Here is a 23718-nt window from a genome sequence, read left to right on the forward strand (position 1 = left end):
CCTTTTTGATGTCATTCAAGGCATAAAATTAAATTTTATTCATGTGACTTGAACTCGTAGCTTCCCACAGACACACTCCCAGTCTTTGTTTGTTATAAGATAATTCTGGAACATAAATCTTAGGTGGTAAGGGTAGGACCTGGGAAAAAAAAATAACCACTCAGAACAATTTAATTCTATATTGTCTTTGGTATACAGGAAAGAGGCAAAGCATACAATAGCAATGTTGCAGAGCCATTTATATCACATCCAAGACAATGTGTTGCTGACTTGGAGTTAGACAAACCTGCACGACTGAATTACACTTCTAACCACTATGATCCACAAATGTAGACAGAGGAGAGAAAACGGTGCTTAAAGGTTTTAGGTTTTGAGTTATGAATTATGAAGGTAACTTAATGTTTGAAAGAAATTTCTGCAGTGTTAGTAGAAAGAAGGAGTGTATTGCATGGAGTATGTTGGTTTATGACATATCCTAGAGGTTGTACTGCCACAAATACAGCACAGATCGTCACCTCCAAGGTTGTGTTAATGGGTTTGGATTAGAAGGAGAACTGCCTCTACTGGGAGATGGTGAGAAATCAGTTGGTCTTTATTAAAAGCTTATCCTTAAAAGGCTCGGAATTTATGAACTTTTTCCTCCCTTTGCTGCAGTATACTTAACTATGTACCTCTAATTATTAAAGCCTTTACAGTAGTAAGTGGCTTACTCCCCACTTCACAAGGCTTTTTGTGAATCAAGTACAATTGCAGCATGTTAAGAGACTGCAGGATATGCTGAAGTGCTTATTTCAGGCAGCTGCATTTCAGTAAGACATGCGGTCCCTTACAGCTCTGGCAGTCGTAGGGATAGTCAAGTCCTGGAGTTGCAGTAGCAAAGAGTGATTGAAGACAGAGAATTTGGAAGATTTCTTTTTTGTTCTCGGCGTAGTTTGTCTCCTCAGAACCTTGTGTCATCGCTGCTGTCACTGTCTGCTCCTGCTGAGGCAGCTGATTGTGAAGAGGAAGATGAGCTTGCCTGCAGAGGAGTAACAAATACGTTCTGGTTATTTTTAGTTTGTAAACACGCTAGTGTTATGAAGGACTCCTGCTTTAATCTGCACTAATCACATACTTGTTTGGATGGCATAGTGAGCCAGTAAATCATAGAATCGTTTGTCATTGAAGCTCTTTCTGGTTAGCTATGTTTTAGAGAGAAAATTGTTTCATAGAAGTTTCCTGTTGTTTAATTCCCATATCTGGTGAATTTGCACACAAGACTAGTGCTAATCTTCTGTCAGAACTTTTGAAAAACCTGGCAGCTGGATATTTGCAGAGAAGGGTCATGAAAAATAGGTAGGAAGATAGGAGGCAGTATCAGTCTTATTATTCCTGTCTGTCTCCCTTGCTTGATCAAAAAGAGGCACTGAAGTTCTTAAGGCTGACCACAAAGAAGATTCAAAACGACTGTTTCAAGAAGCATTTTGCTGCTTTTCTGACTTCTGTCATACTTCAGATTCTTTTTACCAGCATCACGTGAACAAAATAATTAAGAAGCCAGTCTCCTTGAAAATGTCATCATAACCTTTCAACTGCTCTTCTAAAAAAAAAAAAATATGTTTTGAAATATTTCACCTAATTTCTCCAAAAGTAAGTTATGCTTTTTGGTGTACGTAAGGACTTTTTTTTTTTAACACTTAAAGGGGAGTATTGCCTCATTGAGGATTGCAGTGTGTGGACTGTCTTGTTCCATAAGTCTCTTGTGTGTGCATTCTTTCTGTAATTTAATCTTGCATTAAAGATATTCACCTGCATTATGCCTGGGGAAAGGAAGAGTTGTTTACAATCATCAGATCACAGCTTCCCTGTTGATAACTTCGACTGACTTGTAAAAATTGAAGATCCTAGCTCAGTTATACCCAGCAGTTATAAGTTGTTTTAATATCTCCTCAGTGATCCCTCAGCATTTACTTAATATGGTAATACTCACCCTTTCTCTTGGTTCAGGTGAGGTTCTCTCTGACTCTGCTGCTGAGGTTTCTGTATAAGCAGGAGGTTCAGAAGTACCATGGACTGGATCTGCCATAGAGTCTGTGATGGGAATGTTCTGGTCCTGGAAGTATTTGTAAGCATCTTGACTGCACACCAGTAGCGTTATTTTGTCACCACTCTCTTTGATTTTTGCCACGACATTGTCATAGGGCTCATTTATCACATTCACCCCATTTACTTCCACCAAAACATCATTATTTTCTACCCCTGCTATGTCAGCTGGCCCGTGTTTTTGTACCTGCAAAGGCAAGTTCAAACGGTGATATTAGCATAACATTGAAAAGGTGCATTAGCAACTGGTGGTTTGCTAGGCTGTCCAAATAAGCATGGCAGGGAGCAGATTTGTGGGGCAGAATCGAAATGGGATAGATAATAGGCCTAGACAGTGAAACTTAAATTTAACTTTACTACATTGACATGTTCTTTAGTAATGTGTGGAACCCCTCCCCTTGAGAAAACAAAAGGCACAGATGTAATTTGGGGTAACAGAAGATTCACTCTTGCCAGCTGTGAAATTCAGAGAAGTGGAGGGGAAAGTTGTCTCTTTCATTTTCAGGGTTCAAAGATCTGCATTTAAAGCACTAATTTTTTACACACCAGCCTTATGAACAAAAGCAAAAACGAGTCAACATTTGGATTTCCTTCCTTTTAGATATCTAGTGGAATGAGAGGAATGAGGTTTTCTGGTGTTTACTTTTAACATTGATCCTAGAGTATACGTCTGACTTTAAACTATTATAACTTTTCTAAGAGAGCTGGAGAAGAGGTTTGCCTTTTCTTATGCTTTTTCTTGAGCACGTTTACAGGATGGAAAGGAGAAGGCTGCCCAACGTACTACCCAAGCTTTCAAATTGTTGATAATCTTACATTAGTACCTCATTAATAAATAGTCCAGGTTTGTTCTTGTTCATGTTTAAATTGAAACCAAATCCACTAGGCCCTTTCACCATCTTGCAGACTCTTGGCTTGTGGTTCACTTTCTGCTCAGCGTGCAGCTCCACTCTTTCCTCTGTTTTAGCTGGAGCTGGGTCTTGTACTTTGTAGTAATATGAGTAGGGGGAAATCTGAGCCTGAAAAAACAGTGACAAAGAAAACTTTAATATAAAATCTGGAGCTTTCTTGCTAAATATGTTTTGCTTGGAACACTTTAATGGTTCAGATACAAGATGCAATGAGCTACTCTTTGCTATTACTGTCTTGTTGAGTGGGAAGCTGCAGGGTTGATCCATGTGACAAGGTTTGTATTGCTCATAAAAGGTTACACAACAATTTAATTCTGATTTTGCCATCTTATTCCAGCCTTTCCTATGGTGCGTTCAAATTCAGAATAGTTCCAACAGTGCCTCTGAAAACATGGAAGAGGCCAAAAATGTGGATGTTTAGTGACTTGGTACACAAGTGCAAGGAGAGTTGCTGAAATCTGGGTATATCTTAGACCCTTGCTGCAAGATGAAGAATTCTCTGTGTCACTGCTGCTTCTGATTTTTTTTAATGATAAGTTACGAATCCTTAGCAGTAGCTTGCATTTACTTACCAGCTTATACATGGTGTCAGTCTCCTTATCCACTACCAACAGTGTGGTTTTTTTCTCAGACTGCTTAATCTTTCCCACTACACTGTCATGATCCAGTGCATCCACTCGGTCACCATTGACGGCTACCAAGATATCATCATTTTTGAGACCTGCCTTGGCTGCTGGGCCCTTGGAATCAACATCTTTGATTACATGATCTAAGATCAGAAAGGGAAAAAAAAGATGGATGTGAAGGACTATGTTTGGTAAGTTTAATGGTATTCTGTGTGGTAAAAGCTATTGTTGAAATTGCACTTGAGGTTGAGACAGTTTCCTTGGTGTAGGCTTGTTAAGAAGCCAGACAAGAGAATGAGGTCTGCAAACTGCACAGGAATAAAGGAATAAACTGTATAGCAAATGCCATGGCCTCTGTGTTAACTTGGTTCTTACCACTTGTGTTTTGTTCCTTCCGTAGATAAAAGCCATAACCATTTTTTCCCTTCTGAAGCTCAATAAGTCTTGGTTTAAGAGGAAGGAGTTTTAGGTTGGCGTTCTCTTTGCTTAGCACCATCTTCCGGCTTGTGTAATAGCGGTCCGTTTCTTCATTTGAAAGTAGAAGGATAACATGATTTCCAGACTTCTTTACCTGCATTAGTACATGTACAGTCACAGATTTGACCCCTTCAAAAACAACTGTAGCTGCATCAGTAACTGGCTTACTGATAGACCAGTGGTGTGAGTACTGCTGATGCTGATCAGCTGGAAGATCTGGGCGAGGCTACTGTAGGTTTGTTTTTCCTTTTTTTCTTAGTAATGTGGACCATGTCAAGATCTCAGACACACAAGATCCTGCATATATTCTGTATTTCTTGCTGTTTTCCTCGTCTCCGAATAATTAGCTGTAGAATTGAGCCACCTAACAGCCATAAGGATGGCATGCAGTGACAGTAAAATCCAGAAAGCCTCAGTAGGTAGTGCTTGGCTCTCATCTGAACCTGAAACTCATATTATAGATGTGTCATGCCATCTATATCACTACTTTAGATTATAGCAGCAACAAGCAGATAACTTGTCTTTTCCCTAGTGTTAAGTTTCTGTCACACTCTTGGTGCTCTTCAGTGTCCCTGTATGACTAATTCTGAAGATCTTTGTCTGTTCTACCTCTCCCTTTAATTCCATCTTTCTCCAACTGCTTTCTAGCTCATTAGGTGCCCTCTTCACTCATTTGAATGAATGTCGCTGCAGTTGATTGTTTGTGGCCCCAAAAAACACAGGTGTTGCACAGTTACATAGTTAGTAGCATGCACTGAATTGTGTTGCTGGAATGCTGGGGCATGACCAGCCCTCTGAAATCTCTTCAGCTCCAGCTGTGTTTTAGCAGTGCCATTAGTGGAGAACTGGAAGTCTCATTAGCAATGTTCTTTGCAGCTGAGGGTAAGCAGCAAGATGACTTGCAGTGTAATTTTCATTAATCTTGGACTTCTTAGCAGAATAAAGGAACTGCTGTCTAAAATCATGAATTCACCCTGTTCCATGCTGCCTGTATCATTAGAAAGTTACTCCTCTTCCCGCCCTAAAAGCCACATTTAATGACTTGCCCTCTTACTGTTGGGAGTATTTCCAGGACTTCTAGGAACAGAGCATGTTTTATTTAATATGGTTTCTGGCACTTGTATAATTCTCATATTTAGAATTTTTTGGCCTGTCTTGACGGCAGTGTTCATTCAAAGTCAGTTCAAGAGGCTGTATGACAACAAAGCCAAAGCAGAGGGGGACTCTGCTGTGTTGGTAGTGTATAAACAGTAGCTTCCAGGATTTACTGTGAAGCATTCAAACTAGCCAGACCTGCCTCCTTAGTAAGCCCGACAAGTTGCTGTGAGAATGGACCAGAACAGAAAATGAATCAGTACGCAAACAAATACCTTTTCCACCACCTCCTCATGGGTGTCATTTTCCACGTTTTTTCCATTGATTTCAATCAGGCGATCTTTGTTTTGGACACCTGCCTTTGCGGCTGCTCCTTGTGATGCCAGGTCCCCTATGAACAACCCCTTCTGACCTAAAATAGATGATAACTCATTACACAGAATAATTCACCGAAACGTGCTTGCATTTGATGGCTAGGAAAATTCAGTACCGATGTCCTTAGACACTCTTGGTCTCTGCTTATGTGTGTATTATAGTGGCACTGCAAATCTTCAATGTAGACGCACCTCTGTCTCTTATTTCTGTTGTTGTGCCCAGGAAAAATCACTTCTGGGGGGGGAGGAAGGTGTTTTTTTCACTGCAACTCAATCTTATTTCTCTCCCAAGAGTGCCAAAGGGGCTGATGAAGATGGCTGAAAGGGACCTTTTTTTTTTTTTTATATTGTAAGTGACAAGCTATTTTTAGTGTTGTTTTACATACCAGAATTTCCTGTGTTTGAAAGATATTTGATCTTTCGGTTGCACTGCATTCTGAAATATCCTGTTCATAGTTGATGATTTCCTGAAGGTTTACCTCTTCTGTTGACTAGCCTTGTAAGAAAGGCAGGTGTGAAAGAGACTGAAAATTCCTCACTTTCTAAACAAAGTGAATCAGGAGAAGCATTTGGTCTTCTTTTTATTACAGTTGACTAGAACTTTGTGTTCCAGTTTTTGAAGTGATTTGGGGGAATAGAATAGGACTTAAAGCAGCAGTTTGAGTGTATATCTGGTATTCAAGCATGAGCTGCGGAAGTGGTTTTGGTAGATGAAAACCACTGCTCTGGTGGTTTTTTCTTTCTTTTTTCTTTTCTTTCTTTTTTTTTTTTTTTGGCTTTTTACTACCCTATTAAAAATATAGTCCTCAGGAAACCATATGTTGTACAGAAATTGACTGGAGATCGATCTAAAACCATCTTGCTGCTTCTTACTTCCCCTCTGTTACCAAAAGCAGTTTGTGTAAAACCTCGCCCCCCGCCCCCCCTCAACTGTGGCTGTCATATGTATACCATCTGTCCTCCCCAGGCTCTCACCTTCTGTGGTTTTCAGGGAGAAGCCATAGCCCTTCTCCTCCTTCACTAAGTAGCAGAGCCGTGGTTGTGGAACTGCAGTGATTGCTCCATTGGCCACGGGCAATGTGGGCTGCTTCTCCTTCTTCTTTCCTTTTGATACCTTTCGACCTAGCTCTTCCAAGTTCGCTCCCTCCTTTTCTGCCTTTTTATAAGATGCTTCATCCAGAACAAGAAATACAACAGAATTTCCACTGTTCTTCACAATCTCCACCACCTGTAATGGATGAGGTGAAATGGCAAGCGGAGTGATTGACCTAAAAGCTTTCCCCAGGGAGGATTACACTCCTTACTGGTTTTGTTGTTACATCCCTCTGCTTATGCACTATGGAGCACCTCAAAGGCATTTCATACCCATGATGGATAATCAATGATGCGGGGAGATATCCAGAGCAGTTGACTCAGCTCTTGGACTTCCCAGCTGAAGATGCCATAGAAATGGAAGAGAAAGCTTCCAATAGTGGCAGTGGGTCTGGATCATGGGAAGTGATGTAGACCCCAGACTAAACAGGTATGTACCTTTGTATGTTCCTCCTTGTCTACAAACACACCATTAACCCTGAGGACTCTGTCTCCATCCTTCAAGCCAGCCTTTTCAGCAGGGCTGTTCTTTTCCACGTTCCGGATGAGATGTCCTGCTGTGTCTTTCTCCACACGCAGGAAGAATCCATAGCTCTTGTTGGGTTTTTTGGTCACTTTGCATTCTCGGGGCTTGAGAACAGAAGTCATCTCTACAAAACAGGATAGAAAAGGTAATTGTGAGTAGAAACAGTATGCTGACCTATGTATGTTCCCTGTAAATACATATTGAGACAGTTTGCTTCAGAATCCTTGGGGTTTGGTTTCTTGGGAAATCCAGCTGTGCAAAGGGAGAAGAAATGAATCCTTTTTACCTGCCAACTCCAAGATGAATCAACTGGTTCTGTGACAGGCATAGAACAATGGATGCTGTTCTCCTGAGCTGCTGCAATACCTTTGAGAGCGTCTCTTGTACAGTAAGTGTAGACGCTTTGTTGACATATGGACTGGATAAGCAGACTCTTTAGGTGGGCGGGCAGAAGATTGGCTGAGCCATTAGGTTCAGAGGGTTTTTATTGGTGGTACTTAATCCAGCTGTTGGCTGCTTATTAGTGACATTGTTTAGGGTTGATACTGGCACTGATACTGTTTAACATCTTTATTTATGACGTGGTCAGTGAGGCAGAATACATCCTCAACAAACTGATGGAGCAGTCAATAGGCTGGAGGATAGGGATGCTATTTAGAGAGACCTCAACAGGCTGGAGAAAGGAGCTGTCAGAAATATCGCAATATTTAACAAAGAAAAGTGGAAAAAATCTGTATCTAGACCACGCATAACAACAGCACAGGCTGGCTGCTGGCTGATAAGCAGACAGTTTTGCAGGACAACATGCAAGTGCACAAACTGAACATGAGTCGGTGTAGCTTTGCAGTGAACTGTATAGTGGGCAATATCAGAATATATCCAGCAAGTCAGTCAAGGGATTGTTCCCTGCTGTTTGGCACTTGTAAGGCTACATGTGAGTGCTGTCTCTAGTTTTGAGCTCTCCGTGTCTTTGACATACTGGAGCTAGTCCACTAGGGTGGCTTAGGTTTTGAAGCGCAACACATTCAAAGAGGCTGAGAGAGCTGGGTCTGTTCAACCTTGGAAAAAGAAAGTAAATTAAAGATCTTATTTATGTCTTCAAGTGCCTAACTGGATGGTGCAGAAAAATACAGATCCATATTATTCTTGGATGTTAATACTGATGAGAGGTAACAGATACAAATTACAGCAAGGAAAATTCTAATTAGACAGATGTAAGGACAGCTTTTTAATCTTGGATGCTTTCAGATACTAGAACAAGAGCCTAGAGTGGCCGCAGAATCTCCATCCTTGGAGGTGCTTATCTGGATGACACCCTGAGAAACTTGATCTAATTTGGCCTGGTTTTGCATGAGCTGTTGGACCAGATGACCTCCAGAAGTTCCTTCCAATCTAAAATATTCTATGCTTTTATGTTATAATGAAATTGTCTTGGGTGGGTCAATAAGAGAGACATTATGTTCAGAAAGTAAGCAGTAGTTGTAATCAAGGAACAATTCCAAAGTTCACTATCTTTTTATCTTAGGAACTCCTGCTAAAGATCCATGATGACATAAGAACAAGATAAATGATGGCAACTTTCTCCGTCCAGGTAATTAGCACTCTTGATGTGTGTCTTACTGGACAGATTGTTTTTTCTCACTCCTGATAGAAGTATGTGAAAAGACCAAAGATCTTTTGCAGAAGTTAGCCAATAATCTCAGCCTAATAAATACTAAGAAAGTTCATCTGTCTGCATGATTTCTTTACAATTCTGTGTTTTCTTTTTTTCCATTTCTATATATCACTCATATAACTAATGTGTATGGAAACTGGCCTTTTTATTTCTTTTACTTGTTTTTAGAAGTAGCTAGCATTTCTCCATGATCTTGATAGCAGCCTACTGCTGAAGTACATCTGGCTACCCATAGAATCATAGAATCATAGAATTGTTCAGGTTGGAAAGGACCCTCAAGATCACCAAGTCCAACCACAACCTAACCATACTGCTCTAACAACCCACCGCTAAATCATGTCCCCGAGCACCACATCCAAACGGTTTTTAAACACATTCATGGATGGTGACTCAACCACCTCCCTGGGGAGCCTGTTCCAGTGCTTAACAACCCTTCCTGTAAAGTTTTTCCTGATATCCAACCTAAACCTCCCCTGGCGCAACTTGAGGCCATTTCCCCTTGTCCTGTCACCTGTCACCAGTGAGAAGAGACCAACCGCGCTCTCACTGCAATCACCTTTCAGGTATTTGAAGAGAGCAATAAGGTCTCCCCTCAGTCTCCTCTTCCCCAGACTAAACAGCCCCAGTTACTTTAGTCGCTCCTCATAGGGCGTATTCTCCAAGCCCTTCATGCTATAGAGTATTTGCTACTGAAGCTAAAATTTTGTTGTTAAGGTTAGTTGGGCAGCATATAGAAAATTATGGGTGAGAAGTGGGGAGTTGGCAGGGATGTCGCTGAAGCTGGAGTATGGGGCATTTCAGCATGCATGGTATGGGCAGGCTGTGGATTTTGATTTGCATACTCCCTTTGGTGAGGTACTTAGTAGTTTTTTGAGTCTATGCATAGTGGCATTGAGAGTAACTCTATGTAGGTACGTCCTGCACTATTGTTTGGACATTGTATTGATCTCAACTACAACTCAAAGCAGCTTTTCTTGACAAACACTGGGAATTTTTGTTAATTCCTGAATTTTATATGAAATCAGTTGTACACAAAGCTGAAGGAACAGTAAGCTTTTATAGGAGAGATTATTTCTTCGTATGCAGAAACGGAGGGAGGATTATAGTGGGCTGAAAACAGCCTTTCACGTCTTGAAAGCTTTACATGCAAGATTATCAGGCTCATAAAACAGTTTTATATAGCAAAAAAAAAAAAAAGGAATAACTTACCTGTATGTCTGTGTGAAGCAGCCTTTGCAGGAATTCTCTCTTGCTGTCCCTCCTGTAGCTGTACCTATAGGTAGGACTGGACTTTGATTGGGCAAAGGTTGATTTAAAAGATGATTTATTTAACCAAGTTTCACTGAATATGCTCAATGCCTTGATAAGCTGCCTTGTCCTTGCCTGCAGAAGTGCAAATCACATGCATTTCTCAGCAGCTTTGAATTCTATTCTACTGATAATTATACTCAAAAACTCAGTCAAGGAGGTGATCTGAGGCAAGCCTGATCTTTGCTCTGGGCAAGAACCTTCTCCAACTATAAGAAGTATCTTAAAGGAGCATGTTTGGGTTGTCGTGTGTTGACCATAGCTAGCTAGTATTTGATCGCAGATTGAGAGGTTCCCAGTTCAAACCTGTGCATACCATATAGGGTGCCAAACACAGGGCTGTGATGGGTTAATCTTGGCAAGCAGTCAGATGATGCCCAACTATCTACTCTCTCATTCCCCTCCTCACCAGGAAAGAGGAAGAAAATGGCATGTAAAAGTGTGAGGAATCTGAAATAATGACAGTAATTGGGAGTGATGCAATGTACAGAGTGGTTGTGATTGAGGGGTAGACCTGACTATAGAGAACATCCCACAGCCACCTGTGGATGTGAAACATGCACTACAATCAAGCAGCCCATGAGAGTAAAGTCTCCCTGAAACAGAGAACAATGGCTGGTGTATTGATGTGATGAGGCTTGGCAGATTGGCTGTACAGGACCACTTTGATGAACCTGCAAATCACTACATGCTTACCGTGGTAGTATTACTACTGAGTAGCTGGAAGCACACCGTGTAAACCATGCCACAGTCAAAAACACCATCCTGAGCCTTGCAAGTCAATACCCCAGAAAGAATCAAGTCAGACAGTGACACTCATTTCCAAAACTAACTTCATATACCCCTGGGCAAAGATTGAAGGTTTTGATTTGGTGAATCACAAACCTCCAGAAGATTGAATAATGCCATGAACTGTTAAAGACTATGCTGAGAGCATTGGGCTCTTGGGAATTGCAGCAGTGGTATGTAAATTTAGCAGAAGCCATTTGGCCAGTTAACACCAGAGGATCTGCTGACAGTCCTGCCCAAAGAAAACCCCTTCATACAGTAAGAAGAGATGAGGTCCCTGCAGTGCATGTATGGAAGTGGTTGGGAAAGACAGCTTGGGTTATTCTCCCTTTGGAAAGGGAAGACCCACTTGTGGAATTGCCTTTGCTCAAGGATCAAAGTGTAATTGGTAGTTAGCGTGGAAAGATGAGCAAATTTGTTGTGTACCTCAAGGAGAGGTACACAATGGAAAATAATACATAATTGACTTGTATAATATAGGCAGCAATACAGCAGAAGCCACCTGAACTAAAAGGGAGTGAGTCTCACATGGAAGAGTGTGAATACAGCGATGACCCAGCCCACGCCGGTCTTGGTGCCCAGTGATCCAACATTATGCTCCTCCTGTCCTGAATGATGGCCTTGACAAATGGGATGAAAGTCCAGAGGACATGTGGATGCATCAGGCAATGTGAAACCTAAGAATGGTGCAAATGGTATGGAATAAGGGTGTAAGGTTTTACTGAGTCTGCCTTGGACAGAGCTAACTTTCTTCATGGCAGCCTGTGCAGTGCTGTTCTTCGCATTTGTGTCTGAAACAAATCATGCCAGTGATTTGGCTGTTTTTGAACTGAGTGCAAATTACCAAGACTTTCTCCATCCGTCTTCCATCTGCCCTCAGGTGAGTAGGCTGGGTGTGAACAAGATGTGGGGGAGGAACAGAGCCGAGACAGCTGACCCAGACTGACCAGAGGGATTTTCTGTACCATTTGACATCATACTCAGCATTAAATCTTGAAGAAAGGAGGAGGAATGGGGGGACACTTTTGATTATGGTGTTTGTCTTCCCAAACAACTGTTAAGCTTGTTGCTTCCCAGTAAGTAGCCTGCTAATGGGAGCTAGTGAATAAACGAATCCCTCTGTCTTGCATCCATGCACAACATTTTCTGTGCATCAAACTGTCATTATCTCAGCCCACAAGTCTTACCTTCAATTTTCTCCCCATCCCATGGGGAAAAGGCAGGATGGATGTTTGGCTGTTGAGTGAGGTCAACCCACTGAACATGTCTTATCCACCAGACATAAGCATCTTCAGGATATGCTGATAAGCATGGACTGAACTGGTGGCATTTCTGAACTGGAGGAAGCCTCCAAATTGGAGATCTTGGTATGCCAAGATACTTAGTGAAATGATAGTGTGAAGTTCTTCCTATAAAGTCTCATTCCATTCTGGAAAGCTTTAAAGTGACTGATTTCCCTCATTAGCTTGCTGTGGAATTGGATTATTAGAAATCATACCTGTGTTTTTCATGGCTGTCTGCTCCAACTGTTTAATTCAAAGGAAAGGTAATAAAAATAAGCATAACCTATATGGGCTATAATAGAACAGGCATCAGTGTTGTAAAAGCCTTAATGTAATCCACTTACTCTAAGTGGATTTGCAAGCCTGTTGTGACTATGAGATGTTTTTCTTTCTGTAACAATCTAGAAACCTGTATAAGTGAGCCCTGATGCTGTAAGTACCAGACAAATGTAGTCAGACCCTGCCTAGGGTGGTTTAAGTCTTTCAGAGAAGCGAGACAAAGATTGGATAAAGAGGGACACAGAGAAGGGGAATCCCAGCAGCTCGCAACACTGTGAGCATGGGAATCCATGCAAGGATTTCAGGACAACATACAAAGAAACAACACGGCATTTGAAACAAGATGTCAGGAGGTATTTTTTTAATTTCAGTGCCACTGTGATAACTGCCTAAGGTCATTTTGGATACAGGTTTTTTATTTTTTTATTTTTTCCAAGAATAAGGTGCTGCACAGATTTAAAATGTTGGTGAAACAGAAGTATTTGGGGTTTCTAGAAGGGAAAGTGTGATCGTGTTCCAAGAAGTAGAAGAGAGGTGGATGTTGTGCACCTGGTTCAAAAGATTTGGAAAAGAGATTTGATGGAAGAAGGCCTAACAGTCAGCAGAATAGTTGGGAGCTTCTTCCATGGTGAAATACAAAGGCTGGTAAATGAGGTTGGGGAGGGGAAGATTCTTTGTGCTGAGGCAGGTGGTTAGTGCTGGACAGGAGGTTGGATGGGATTTTGATGGCAAGTTGCAAGGAAGATGTATCTCTATGTGTGCTAAGGACCATGCAGCTTTTAGAGCGTATCTTCACATCAGAGGTGTGAGTTGCCTGGGAGGTGTGCTAGCGTGTCCAGTACTAGCAAGCCTTTGAAGTCAAAAAATCAAAACCTCCTGGCTTTCCACCAGTAAAATGAAAGTCATTGAAGACTGGAGTTGAATATAGGTGGCTTGTAATATACCCTCATCTTGAGGCCATCTTCTTGAGCCTCTTCTTGAGCCTCTTCTTGAGCCTCTTCTTGAGCCTCTTCTTAAGCCTCTTAAGGCTTTTGGAAATGCATTCTCAAGCATATTCATACAGCTACAAAAACGAGGAACTTAATTTTTTTTTTAATTTATTTTTTAGCACTTCAAAGCATGTGGAACCCTGAGCAAAACTCTGAATTTGCAGAACTCTTAACGTTGCAGGAGTTGGCTGCAGTGACTTAGATGATATGGTGCTGTTAGCACAGGTACTTGCCTTTGGAGGGCTGCTTTCTCTAAGGTTTGTTCCTCCTCATCTGTAGCCTGCTGAGGTAATATAAGGACCTATATAAGGGCTTTCATTCCTATCCTCGCTGTGGCTAACAATTACAAAATACTTTCAACTATTCTTTTTACAAGACCTTTCTGATATTCAGTCAGAATCACAGAACCGTAAGAGTTGGAAGGGACCTCTGGAGATCAACTAGTCCAACCCCCTGCTAAAGCATCTCTCTAGAAGTTCTGTTACCAAAGGACTCAAGTTGTGCCAGGGGAGATTCAAGTTGATATATTAGGAAAAATTTATTCTCTGAAAGAGTGGTCAGGAGCTGGAACAGGCTGCCCAGGGAGGTGGTGGAGTCACTGTCCCTGGAGGTGTTCAAGAAATGTTTAGATGTTGTACTAAGGGACATGGGAAATATTGGTGGTAGGTGGGCGGTTGGACTGGATGATCATGGAGGTCTTTTCTGACCTTGATGATTCTATGACCCGCCTATTTATCTGATAAATTTTAGATTTATATCAGAAATAAGCATTTTGTTGTAGTTGTAAGTGGTTTCCTCAGCCTCCTGGTGAATGGAGAAAAGCTTCTCTTTTTTTTCTAAAACACTTATATTGCTTACTGTATACTTGCTAAACACAATCTCACTCATCTCTATGCAGGGCCATTCTTGTCTTGGGTTCCTAAGACACAAAATAGTTAATACAAATTTAATTTTCAAATGTAGCATGTTGGGAGAATAAAGGCTCTTATATCATTTATTTACAAAGTTGTCTCCTGCTTCCTGCAGAATATTTTGCCCCTGTAGCTGAGGTCCAGGAAAATGAGATGCCAAGTCTAAGCCACTATGACTGTGGTGGTGTTGGCTGTGCTGTGATGGTGGAAAGCTGTACTCTCTCACGCAGGGTGTGTCACCTGAAGAAGTTGTTTTCCTGTGCAAGAGAGCAGTGGCCTCTTCATCTAAGTCTTTCTTTTCACATATATGCCTGACAGAGACTGTGAATCAGCACCTTGGAATGTTCTAAGGTCTCCTTGACAGAGTAATACAAAGATGTTTTATATTTATTCTCATATCTAAGCTGTTCAGAATCAGTACAGCCCTTGTCCCTTTGTTCCTTGCTTTTACAGTGTTTTTCTTCCACTCTGGTTGGGCAAGCATTATATAAAGGACCATGTGATTTGATAATGGGAATATTTCCTTCACTGAAGTCCTCTGTAATCATGAGGCAAAGTCCATTTGATCCACCAAATGAATATTCATTAGTCATCATGCACATTGCTAAGTGGTAATTAAATCCTTTTTTTCTGGTGACCACATGCTACTGATAAAGGAAAGAGTCAGGGAAAAAAAGGGGAAGCAAACAGGAATGACATTGCTATTGCGCTGGTGTTGGGAGAGGAAGGGGAGAATAACTTTCCTAATGTTTTGGGCTCCTCTCTTCCCAAATAGATAAATAAATAAATGGCTGTCTCTGCATTTGCAGCAACAAAAGGTATTCTATTATCCACGAGACCTGTCTCCGAGGAGGTACAGTGGCAGCCCTCTTCCCCCAGGCTTTGTTCTTCATGTTTTAAATTTTGAAATGTCTTCTGCAGTGTCTTCTCTGCCTAAGAACATAAACTGTAAGCAATGCTTTCCTCTTTAGTTATTCCATAAATACTCTCTATTGATAATGAATTTGTGCTTTTAGGTGCAGAATTTGGAGCATTAACTACAAAGTGTACTTGTGCAGCTTCTTTTGCTGTTTTGTCAGGCTGAAATCAATGTTTAAACACACAAATTTCTGTTAAAGCAGGAAGTCGTTGCTCAAAAATGAGGAATACTGTGATCTGAGTAGGCTTTTTGGTGGAGGCATGCATCCATATTAAATGGATATATGTGTGTGTATGTGTGTATTTACATGCATGCACAGAAATCAAGCCATCTGCCAGACTCTTCAGATAAAAACAACTGAAGTTGATTGAATTAAAGCTGTTCAAAGGACAATGCCTTCGACAGTCTCTTCTTCCCTGTCACATTCATAGTATGTGGGAAGGATTTTCTTTCTAGCTCTGTGTGTTGGTCATTTTTTTGCCAAGTCATTCCTCAGTTCTGATTTTTAGTTCACCAAGACATAAGAAATAATGTAATTCTGCCAGTCTAGTTCAGCTCTTTCCTTTCAGCACATGCATCTTTCTGTTTCCCAGGGTAGGTACCCTGAGAAAACTGGGGTGTATTTTTTTCCCTTCCCCTCTAAAGATCTAAAGAACATAATAAATTATTTAGATCTTGGTTGCATGTGTGTTCGTCACCCTCTGGAGATGGATTCCTGATGTTGGTTGTAGCTTGTATTCCTTTTCTTTTGAAATTTATAAATAATAAGTTTATCTACTTCACTATTTTCTACAAGGAGAAAGAAGAAGAGATGCTTTTGTAACCACATAGAAATATCAACTTGATCCAGTGGTTGGCAACACTGCCTACGGCAGGGGGACAGGGAGTTTCTATGCTGAAGACTTTCATAGCAACAAATGTGAATCTCTTTCTCTTTTGATCTGCTATTTCTTTTCCTGCTGTCCCAATACTGTCACCAGCCCTTAAAGACTGTAATCCATACAGAAAATATTCCTAATTTCTGTAATATACCTATATTATCGAGTATTTTATTTTACTTTTTCATTTAAGATACATTTCATTGTCATAAGCTGAGACTGCAGTGACATCTGGAGGAGTGGTATGCATTGACCTCAGCAAGTATAAATGATGTTGCTTCACTGATGTCAGGAGAATCATTTTGACTCCTTTGTGCATGCTGAGGACCTAACTTTTGCTTCAGCTTTCCTGCTGAGTGCAACCAACCTTGTTACAAGAAGGATTTAATCTAGTGCAGCATTCATTGACCCCTCTTTGCTATCAGTGATCATAACATGATGTCTGGATGGCGGTGAATGGAGTTAAATCCAGCTGGCAACTGGTCACGAGTGGTGTTGCCCAGGGGTTGGTATAGGGGCCTGTCCTGTTCAATATCTTTACTGGTGACCCATTGACTGCACCCTCAGTAAGTTTATAGATGACACCTTATCATTCTCTACAACTACCTGAAGGGAGGTTGTGGCAAGGTGGGTGGGGGTTGGCCTTTTCTCCTGTGTAACTAGCAATAGGACTAGAGGGAATGGCCTCAAATTGCGCCAGGGCAGATTCAGGTTGGACATTAAGAAAAACTTATCCGGATGAGTGGTGAGGCACTGGAACAGACTGCCCAGGGAGGTGGTGGAGTCACCGTCCCTGGAGGTGTTTGAGAAATGTTTAGATGTTGCACTGAGGGACGTGGTTTAGTGGGAAATACTGGTGGTAGGTGGATGGTTGGACTGGATGATCTTAGAGGTCTTTTCCAGCCTTGGTGATCCTATGATTCTATGAATGCAAAGAAAAATACAAACTTCCTGTAGAAGATTCAATTTTCTTGGTCACTTTATGTTTGCTTTTGTGTTGGGACAGTTTAATGTCTTCTGCTCTGGTGTGGTTTATATAGAATCATAGAATCATTAAAGTTGGAAAAGACCACTAAGATCACCCAGTCCAACTGTCAACCTATCCAAACCATATGACTACTAACCATGTCCCTCAGTGCCGCATCCACACCATTCTTAAAAACATCCAGGGATGGTGACTCCACCACCTCCCTGGGCAGCCCATTCCAGTGCTTCACCACTCTTTCTAGGAAGAAGTGTTTCCTAATATCCAACCTGAGCCTCCCTGGCACAACTTGAGGTCATTCCCTCTCGTACTATTGCTGTTATATGGGAGAAGAGGACAACCCTGACCACACCATGACCTCCTTTCAGGCAACTGTAGAGAGATACAAGATCTCCCCTGAGCCTCCTCCTGACTGAACAATCCCTGTTCCCTCAGCTGCTCCCCACAGGACTTGTGCTCCAGATCCCTCACAGCTTTATTGTCCTTCTCTGGACACACTCCAGGACTTCAGTGTCTTCCCATTAGTGAAGGTCCCAAAACTGAATACAGTACTCAGGGTGCTTATGGAACTCTTAATAGAAGCGTGAAGGTGGAGAAAGACTGCTGTTTATTCGTTCTTGTCACTTTTCAACTCTGGAAAACTTGTTATGGTATTACAGAAAAAAATCAGTAACTGCTGTGCCAGGCACTGCAGAAATGCAGAATGCAGCCCCATCCCTCAATAACTATTGAAAACACGGTAAGCTTTGTGAGGAATGTAAGTCTAGACACGATCTGAACCCAATGTTACTTTCACTTGAGAAAGAAATATTTTAGCATGAAAATTATTTTTGTGTGGCGTAAAAGCTTGTAGAGTTGATTATGAGGTGATGTTTATTTGATTAAAATCTCCTCCAGACAAGCAACAGATCCTACCAGAAACCTTTTCCTAACTCTTAAGGACAGAATACATCTCCTTAAAATGCATACCCACATGGAAATAATGTTAACTTGCTTGTAAGAATGGTCACTTGCTGGTTTTGGGGACAGCAGAGCTTATGTCCCTGATTTCAGCTGTAAAGTGACAGACTTTCTAGGAAATACTCACCTGCACCTCAGCTAATTGCCTGTCCTGAAGATCATTCTGAGTGGCTTGACAGTATCTGAGCCTACATGACTGTCTGATTGTGAAATGCTGAGCTGGGCTGTGAACCGGTGCAAGTGGGGCCTTCTCAAAAATTAAGGGCTGAAAGAGAAAAGTTCTCTTATCCTCAGACACAGCTGAAATTAATATTAATCTGTTTTCTTGGGCAGAGCATCCATAGAAGGAAGAATTTAAATGCTTATGTCACTGGGGAAGCCAGAAAATACCTGTCTGTAAGCTCCACATTATTTAACTCCATATAATCAATGGAAAGATCCCAATAAGCTAAGCAGAAGTTGCTTAAACTCTATTCTCTTGTGCTTTTGTTTTGCCTTTTATTTGGAGTGTGTGCATGTTTTGTACTATTCTCTCTTGGTTTTCATTTGTCTATGCGCAAGAGATTCCTAACCAAGTTCTTTAATGATTTCCTAAGCTAAGTAGCAACTTGTCACTCACTAAGTCAGATTCTACTGTGTTAATGGTTGGATTTAAAACTGCTGGTACGCGATTTCACTGTCATACTTTCTTTTAAGACCACTGTGTCATTTTGAAGAGGATGATGGAATAAGAACCTTCCATAATTGTGTTTAGTGACAGAGAGATGTAAGGAAAAAGTAGCTAATAGATGCTTAAATTAGGTGGGCATGTAAGAATATAAAAGTAAGTGGTGCTACTCATTAGCCATGTGCTTCAGGAGCTGGATCGCTGGGTAGGGAGTTGAAACTGAAGGATGTTGTTGTTGTTTTAAAGTCTCCTAGGGCAATACTTAGAGAAATTCCTCCTTGTATTAACTTTGTGAGCGGTGATAATCTGTTATATTAATTTGGGATTGTGATCAGCTGGCAACGCTGGCCTGTTGATTCACTGTGATACTGTCAGGCTCTGTATTTAATCAGCTTAAGTAACTGTGGAGTGTTACTTCTCAAGGTTTGCCCGCTTTTATGTTATTTAATTGACATTCTTCATATTATTTTGATTTGGAAAAAGAAAAAAAGAAGGTGCATCTTTTCAGTAATTAGCACATGGACTTATTCTCTTTACAGTTACAGAATACTTGCATCTTGAGATACAAAATTTGCAAGCTATTTGTGTTCTCATCAAAATTAGTTCTGTACTGCTTCACAGCATGAAGCCTTATGCTTTAATTGAGTATATAACTGTTTTTTGTTGTTCTAGGTATAAGAAAGTAGTAATGACAGCGATTTGTCATTTATACAAGCCAGTGAATTCAAATGTATAATGATGAAATGGATAAACAAAGACAGATCCATCAGACAAGGGCTTAAACTGAGGTAAAGGAAGAGGATGAAAAGGTGCCTTTTGGTACTGACTGCTTTGTAAACCAGCAGATCCAAAACTGAACCCTGCTCTGTCATCAGGGTGAAGACAAGCATCTAGCACAGATTACAAGAAGGGCCATTAGAAATTGGAGGGACTTATGCACGGCTATGCCATGCCTGTTCCCAATGCAATTCTGACCCAAAGTGGTAAAAGGCAGATTTCATGAGGACCAGGCTTTCTCACCATGTTATCTACAGAGATGAAAGCTAAAGCTATTTGGGTTTGTTTCTAGAAAAAAAAAAAAAAAAAAAGTTTGAACTGCTTTTTTGGAACCTCTGTTTTAAATACAGAATGTGGTGTTATCCAGTTACAGATCAGACTGCTTAATATGATCTGCTTATCTTTCATATATGTTTTTCCTCATGACTATACTGTTCTCCCTTTGTAACAGATGATTTAAGTCAGCTCTGCTTTTTCTTTTGCTGTTTGAACATTATTTGCACACGGCTAAGAGAAATCCTAGAATCCACTTTATTTGAACGTTTTCTTCTATTGATGGAGTTATGCATGTATACATGAAGGCAACAGCCTGAAGAAGCCTTGGGACATGTTATTTTTAGGGCATATACTTCTCTGGTGTTGTCTTTTAATTTTTTTTTTTTTTTTTTTTTAAATAGAGTGAAAATAGAATTTCAATAGCTAAAATCTACCTCCGCTTTTTACTTTTGATTTAAGATAAACATGCACAAGGGTTAAAAGCATTTTTTTTTCTCTTTCCTTAGGAGATTTGTAAAGCAGGAAATACACATGATATATCAGGACACTGGAGAACAGATTCTCTCGATTCTGAATTTTTTTTCCAGCTCTGATATATGCTTGCCATGCAAACTTACAATGAGAAATTGTTAGCTGTTGTAGTGAATCTGATGGATTTAATAACCCTGAGACATCTGAGGAGATTTCACTTACCCTAATACAAATGCACATCTATTCAGATGTATTCAGCAAGTATTTTTTTTTTGTCTCTAAAGCTGTTAAAGGAACAACTGAACTTGTGGTTTTTCCCTTGTCTCTAAATCTGCTTCTGAAGGTTTTAAGTGTCCAAAAATTACTAGGTCATCTAAGATAAAAAACGCTACTGAAATTGAATTTGGCTTGATGAAACCAATAAAATTTCATGATGCTGAGTATCTGATCCATAACTGAGGGCTTGACACCAAGAATCATATGGGGACCCTTTCTGAAAGGATCCACAATAAAGTCAGTAAAGAGATGAAAGATAAGAATCCGTGAAGAACAGATTTTGTAGTTAAGATAACGCAGACAACAATGAGACATTCAACTTTTTGCAGGTATAACCCGAATGGAAATTTCTCCGCAGTGCAGAAAATGTAGATTAATGCTTGTTTGTTGTTTTCACTACCATGATTTTTCTGCCCTTCACTGCAAAGAAGAAGATCAGAGCACAAGAAAAGAACTGATTTAAGTCACACAGGTACACAGATTTCAAACACTGGACAATATGGAACAACCTAAGTCCTGTCAAGGCTTTCTTCCATGTCTTGGTCTAAGGTGGTAGTAAACAGTGAGTACGGGTGGGAAACATGAAATAAAAATGAACTTGATTTTGGTTACTTCTCCTGCTCAGAGTGCAAGTACGGTAAAGTATTAATAACAAGAATTTAAATGTGCGTTCCCAGGCTGTTTGCTGGGATCTTGGCTCTTTACACTATCCAAGAAAAAAAAATGATGCAGGTGTTCTCTTGAGGAGAAGGCATAAACACAAATGGCTTTTGCTAGCTTCTAAGAATTTGTTGACTTGTTTAAATCACTGTAGACTGCAGAAATAATTACGTGATTATGGTTTAAATCCTAACTTTCCTAGAATCACAGAAGCATTAAGGTTGGAAAAGACCTCTAAGGTCACCCAGTCCAACCACCAACCCATCCCCACCATGCCCACTGACCATGTCCCTCAGTGCCACATCCACACAGTTCTTGAACACCCCTAGGGATGGTGACTCCACCACCTCCACGGGCAGCCTGTGCCAGTGCCCCACTTCTCTCTCTGAGAGGACGTTTTTCCTGATATTCAACCATTTGTTTTAGCTTGTGTCCTCTTGGCCTGAGTAACCTGTTGCCAGCCTGTTGTGTTTGGAGATAATAGGTGCATAGTGGTGTTCTGGTTTGTAGCATGTCATCTAGTTGTTTTGTTTGTTTGTTTAACAGTGGTTCTTTGTCTGATGTAAAGGTGGTGGGTTTCTTTATGTCATTTACGGGCTCATTGCTTCAGGGGAAGGTCTCTGTACTTTTTACTGCTCAGTTATATGCCAGGGCGGGCTTGTAGCGTGAAGCAAAGTGATATCAGCTTTCTTTTGTACCATGAGTAGAACACACTGACAACTGCCTATGATTTTTATCCTTTCCTTTTTTTAGTGCTGAAGATGACTGTGATCACCGGGTTCCTCAGGAGGGCTGGAGGCAGCAGCCCCGTTTGGTGGTCCAAATGGCCGTGCTGGCAGTACAGATACAAGTTAGGGGCAGCTGTTGTGAGGAAGAGCATACTCTTGGCACTTTTTAATCTTATGTAGGAGTCACTTGGTGTGGCTGAGTGGTGCTGCCTGAGTTATGGAAAAGAAAGTATATCTATTGCAATAAACTTCCCAGTGCAATGTGTGATGCATGCTTTTCATTCTTCTGTTTTCTCCATGCTGAATTTTTCCTAGGCAGCTACAAGGTGAAATTTGATCCCAAAAGAAGTGTTGAGAGCCAGTTGGTATTTTTATATAATCTTTCCCTGGATTAGTTCCACAGAATAGTTTCCATGGAATAGCAAAGACCTGCAGGCTGAAGAGAAACACACAAACAAAACTTCTTTGAAGAAAGGATGCTCTTATCACCTTTTTTTATGGAAACAACGGAGGTTATTGAAAGTATTGTTTGCTTCATACCTTTTTAGCAAGCTCTGGGACAAGAAAGAGGGACTGCCATTCCCTCACAATAGGAAAAAAGTATTATTTTTACTGTGGTACCTGTTACTCTGTGCACTGTGTGAATATCTGGAGTTAGTTCCTGTTTTCACGGCTCATAAGGAGAAGTATGATGAGGGAGGGGGAGATGGCCTGGCACAAAGGTCAGTTCAGTTAATGCCTTCCCTTTTCCAACACAGAGCACAGTATGCTGGAAATAATTTATTCATCTGTCACAAAATACCTGAGAGAAGGTGAGAACCTGTCTGAACAACACCAGGAGGCATCAACAGGATGTCTTCCCAAATGGAGGCCTTTTGATATAAAGAAAAACAAATAACACAATGAGATTGGGTTTGGAAAAGAGATGGAGCACTTGCACCTCTGCCAAAGAGCAGACCCCAGAGCAAAAGTCACGTTCCCTCTGCTGCTGAAAATTCAGAAAGTCAGCCAGTCAGACAGTGGCCACTGAATGCAAGGCCAGAATGAATGGTTCTTCATGGGGGTGAATGTAACTGGTAAGCTTTGAATATCTATGGGCTTTTTTGCAGAGAGATTTGGGAGATCACACGATTGTCTCTTATGTGAAATTTTCCTTCCTAAAAACCCTGTTGGTGAGGTTATGTCCTCCACTCCTCCTAGGGTGCTAGACTAAAACTGATTGCTGCCATGCTCGTGACATGTGGAACATGTTTCATGCTCTACTGTCTCTCAGTCTATGCATGCTGTATTTGAGACTGATGTAAAATATGTTGGGGGTTGTTACAGATTGGCTGCGGATTTCTCTGAGATAATGTGAATAATTTCCCACATGATTTCTGCTCCTAGTGCCCTTGCTGGAGCTGAAGGGAATTGGGTAGAAAAAGCAGTGTGGGAAAATGTGCATTAGTCTTGGGGAAGACGCAAGTCTGTCTCAGTTTGCCAGGCATCTGTTGCAGGCTTATAGCCACAGTGAAATTCACGGGTGGTAAAGTTATTTTATTCAAAACAGATCTGTGCGTTTTCTTAAATGGAGATGTCTGTGTATGCAAACATTTTTGTCTTTTTGCCCCTTGAATGCCTTGTCACATGTGTAGGCTCCAGGGGGGATTGGTGCTTAGGGGGAGTGGGGCTTAAGGTACAACAGTCACCACTGTGGATTATGTT

The 23718-nt window shown here is 41.0% G+C and overlaps 1 protein-coding gene across 1 annotated transcript; it reads right to left on the bottom strand.

Annotated features, from left to right (window-relative positions):
* On the bottom strand, positions 198 to 8914 carry PDZK1 (PDZ domain containing 1). Its single transcript, XM_021402667.1, has 8 exons — positions 7096 to 8914; positions 6541 to 6793; positions 5467 to 5603; positions 3995 to 4190; positions 3566 to 3762; positions 2907 to 3101; positions 1970 to 2269; positions 198 to 1018 (listed from the first exon to the last, which is right to left on the bottom strand). The coding sequence occupies exons 1-8, from the start codon at positions 7303 to 7305 to the stop codon at positions 941 to 943; spliced, it is 1566 nt and encodes a 521-aa protein (XP_021258342.1). The 5' UTR covers positions 7306 to 8914; the 3' UTR covers positions 198 to 940.

The sequence above is a fragment of the Numida meleagris genome, chromosome 1, assembly GCF_002078875.1.
Source record: "Numida meleagris isolate 19003 breed g44 Domestic line chromosome 1, NumMel1.0, whole genome shotgun sequence".
Lineage (NCBI taxonomy): Eukaryota > Metazoa > Chordata > Aves > Galliformes > Numididae > Numida > Numida meleagris.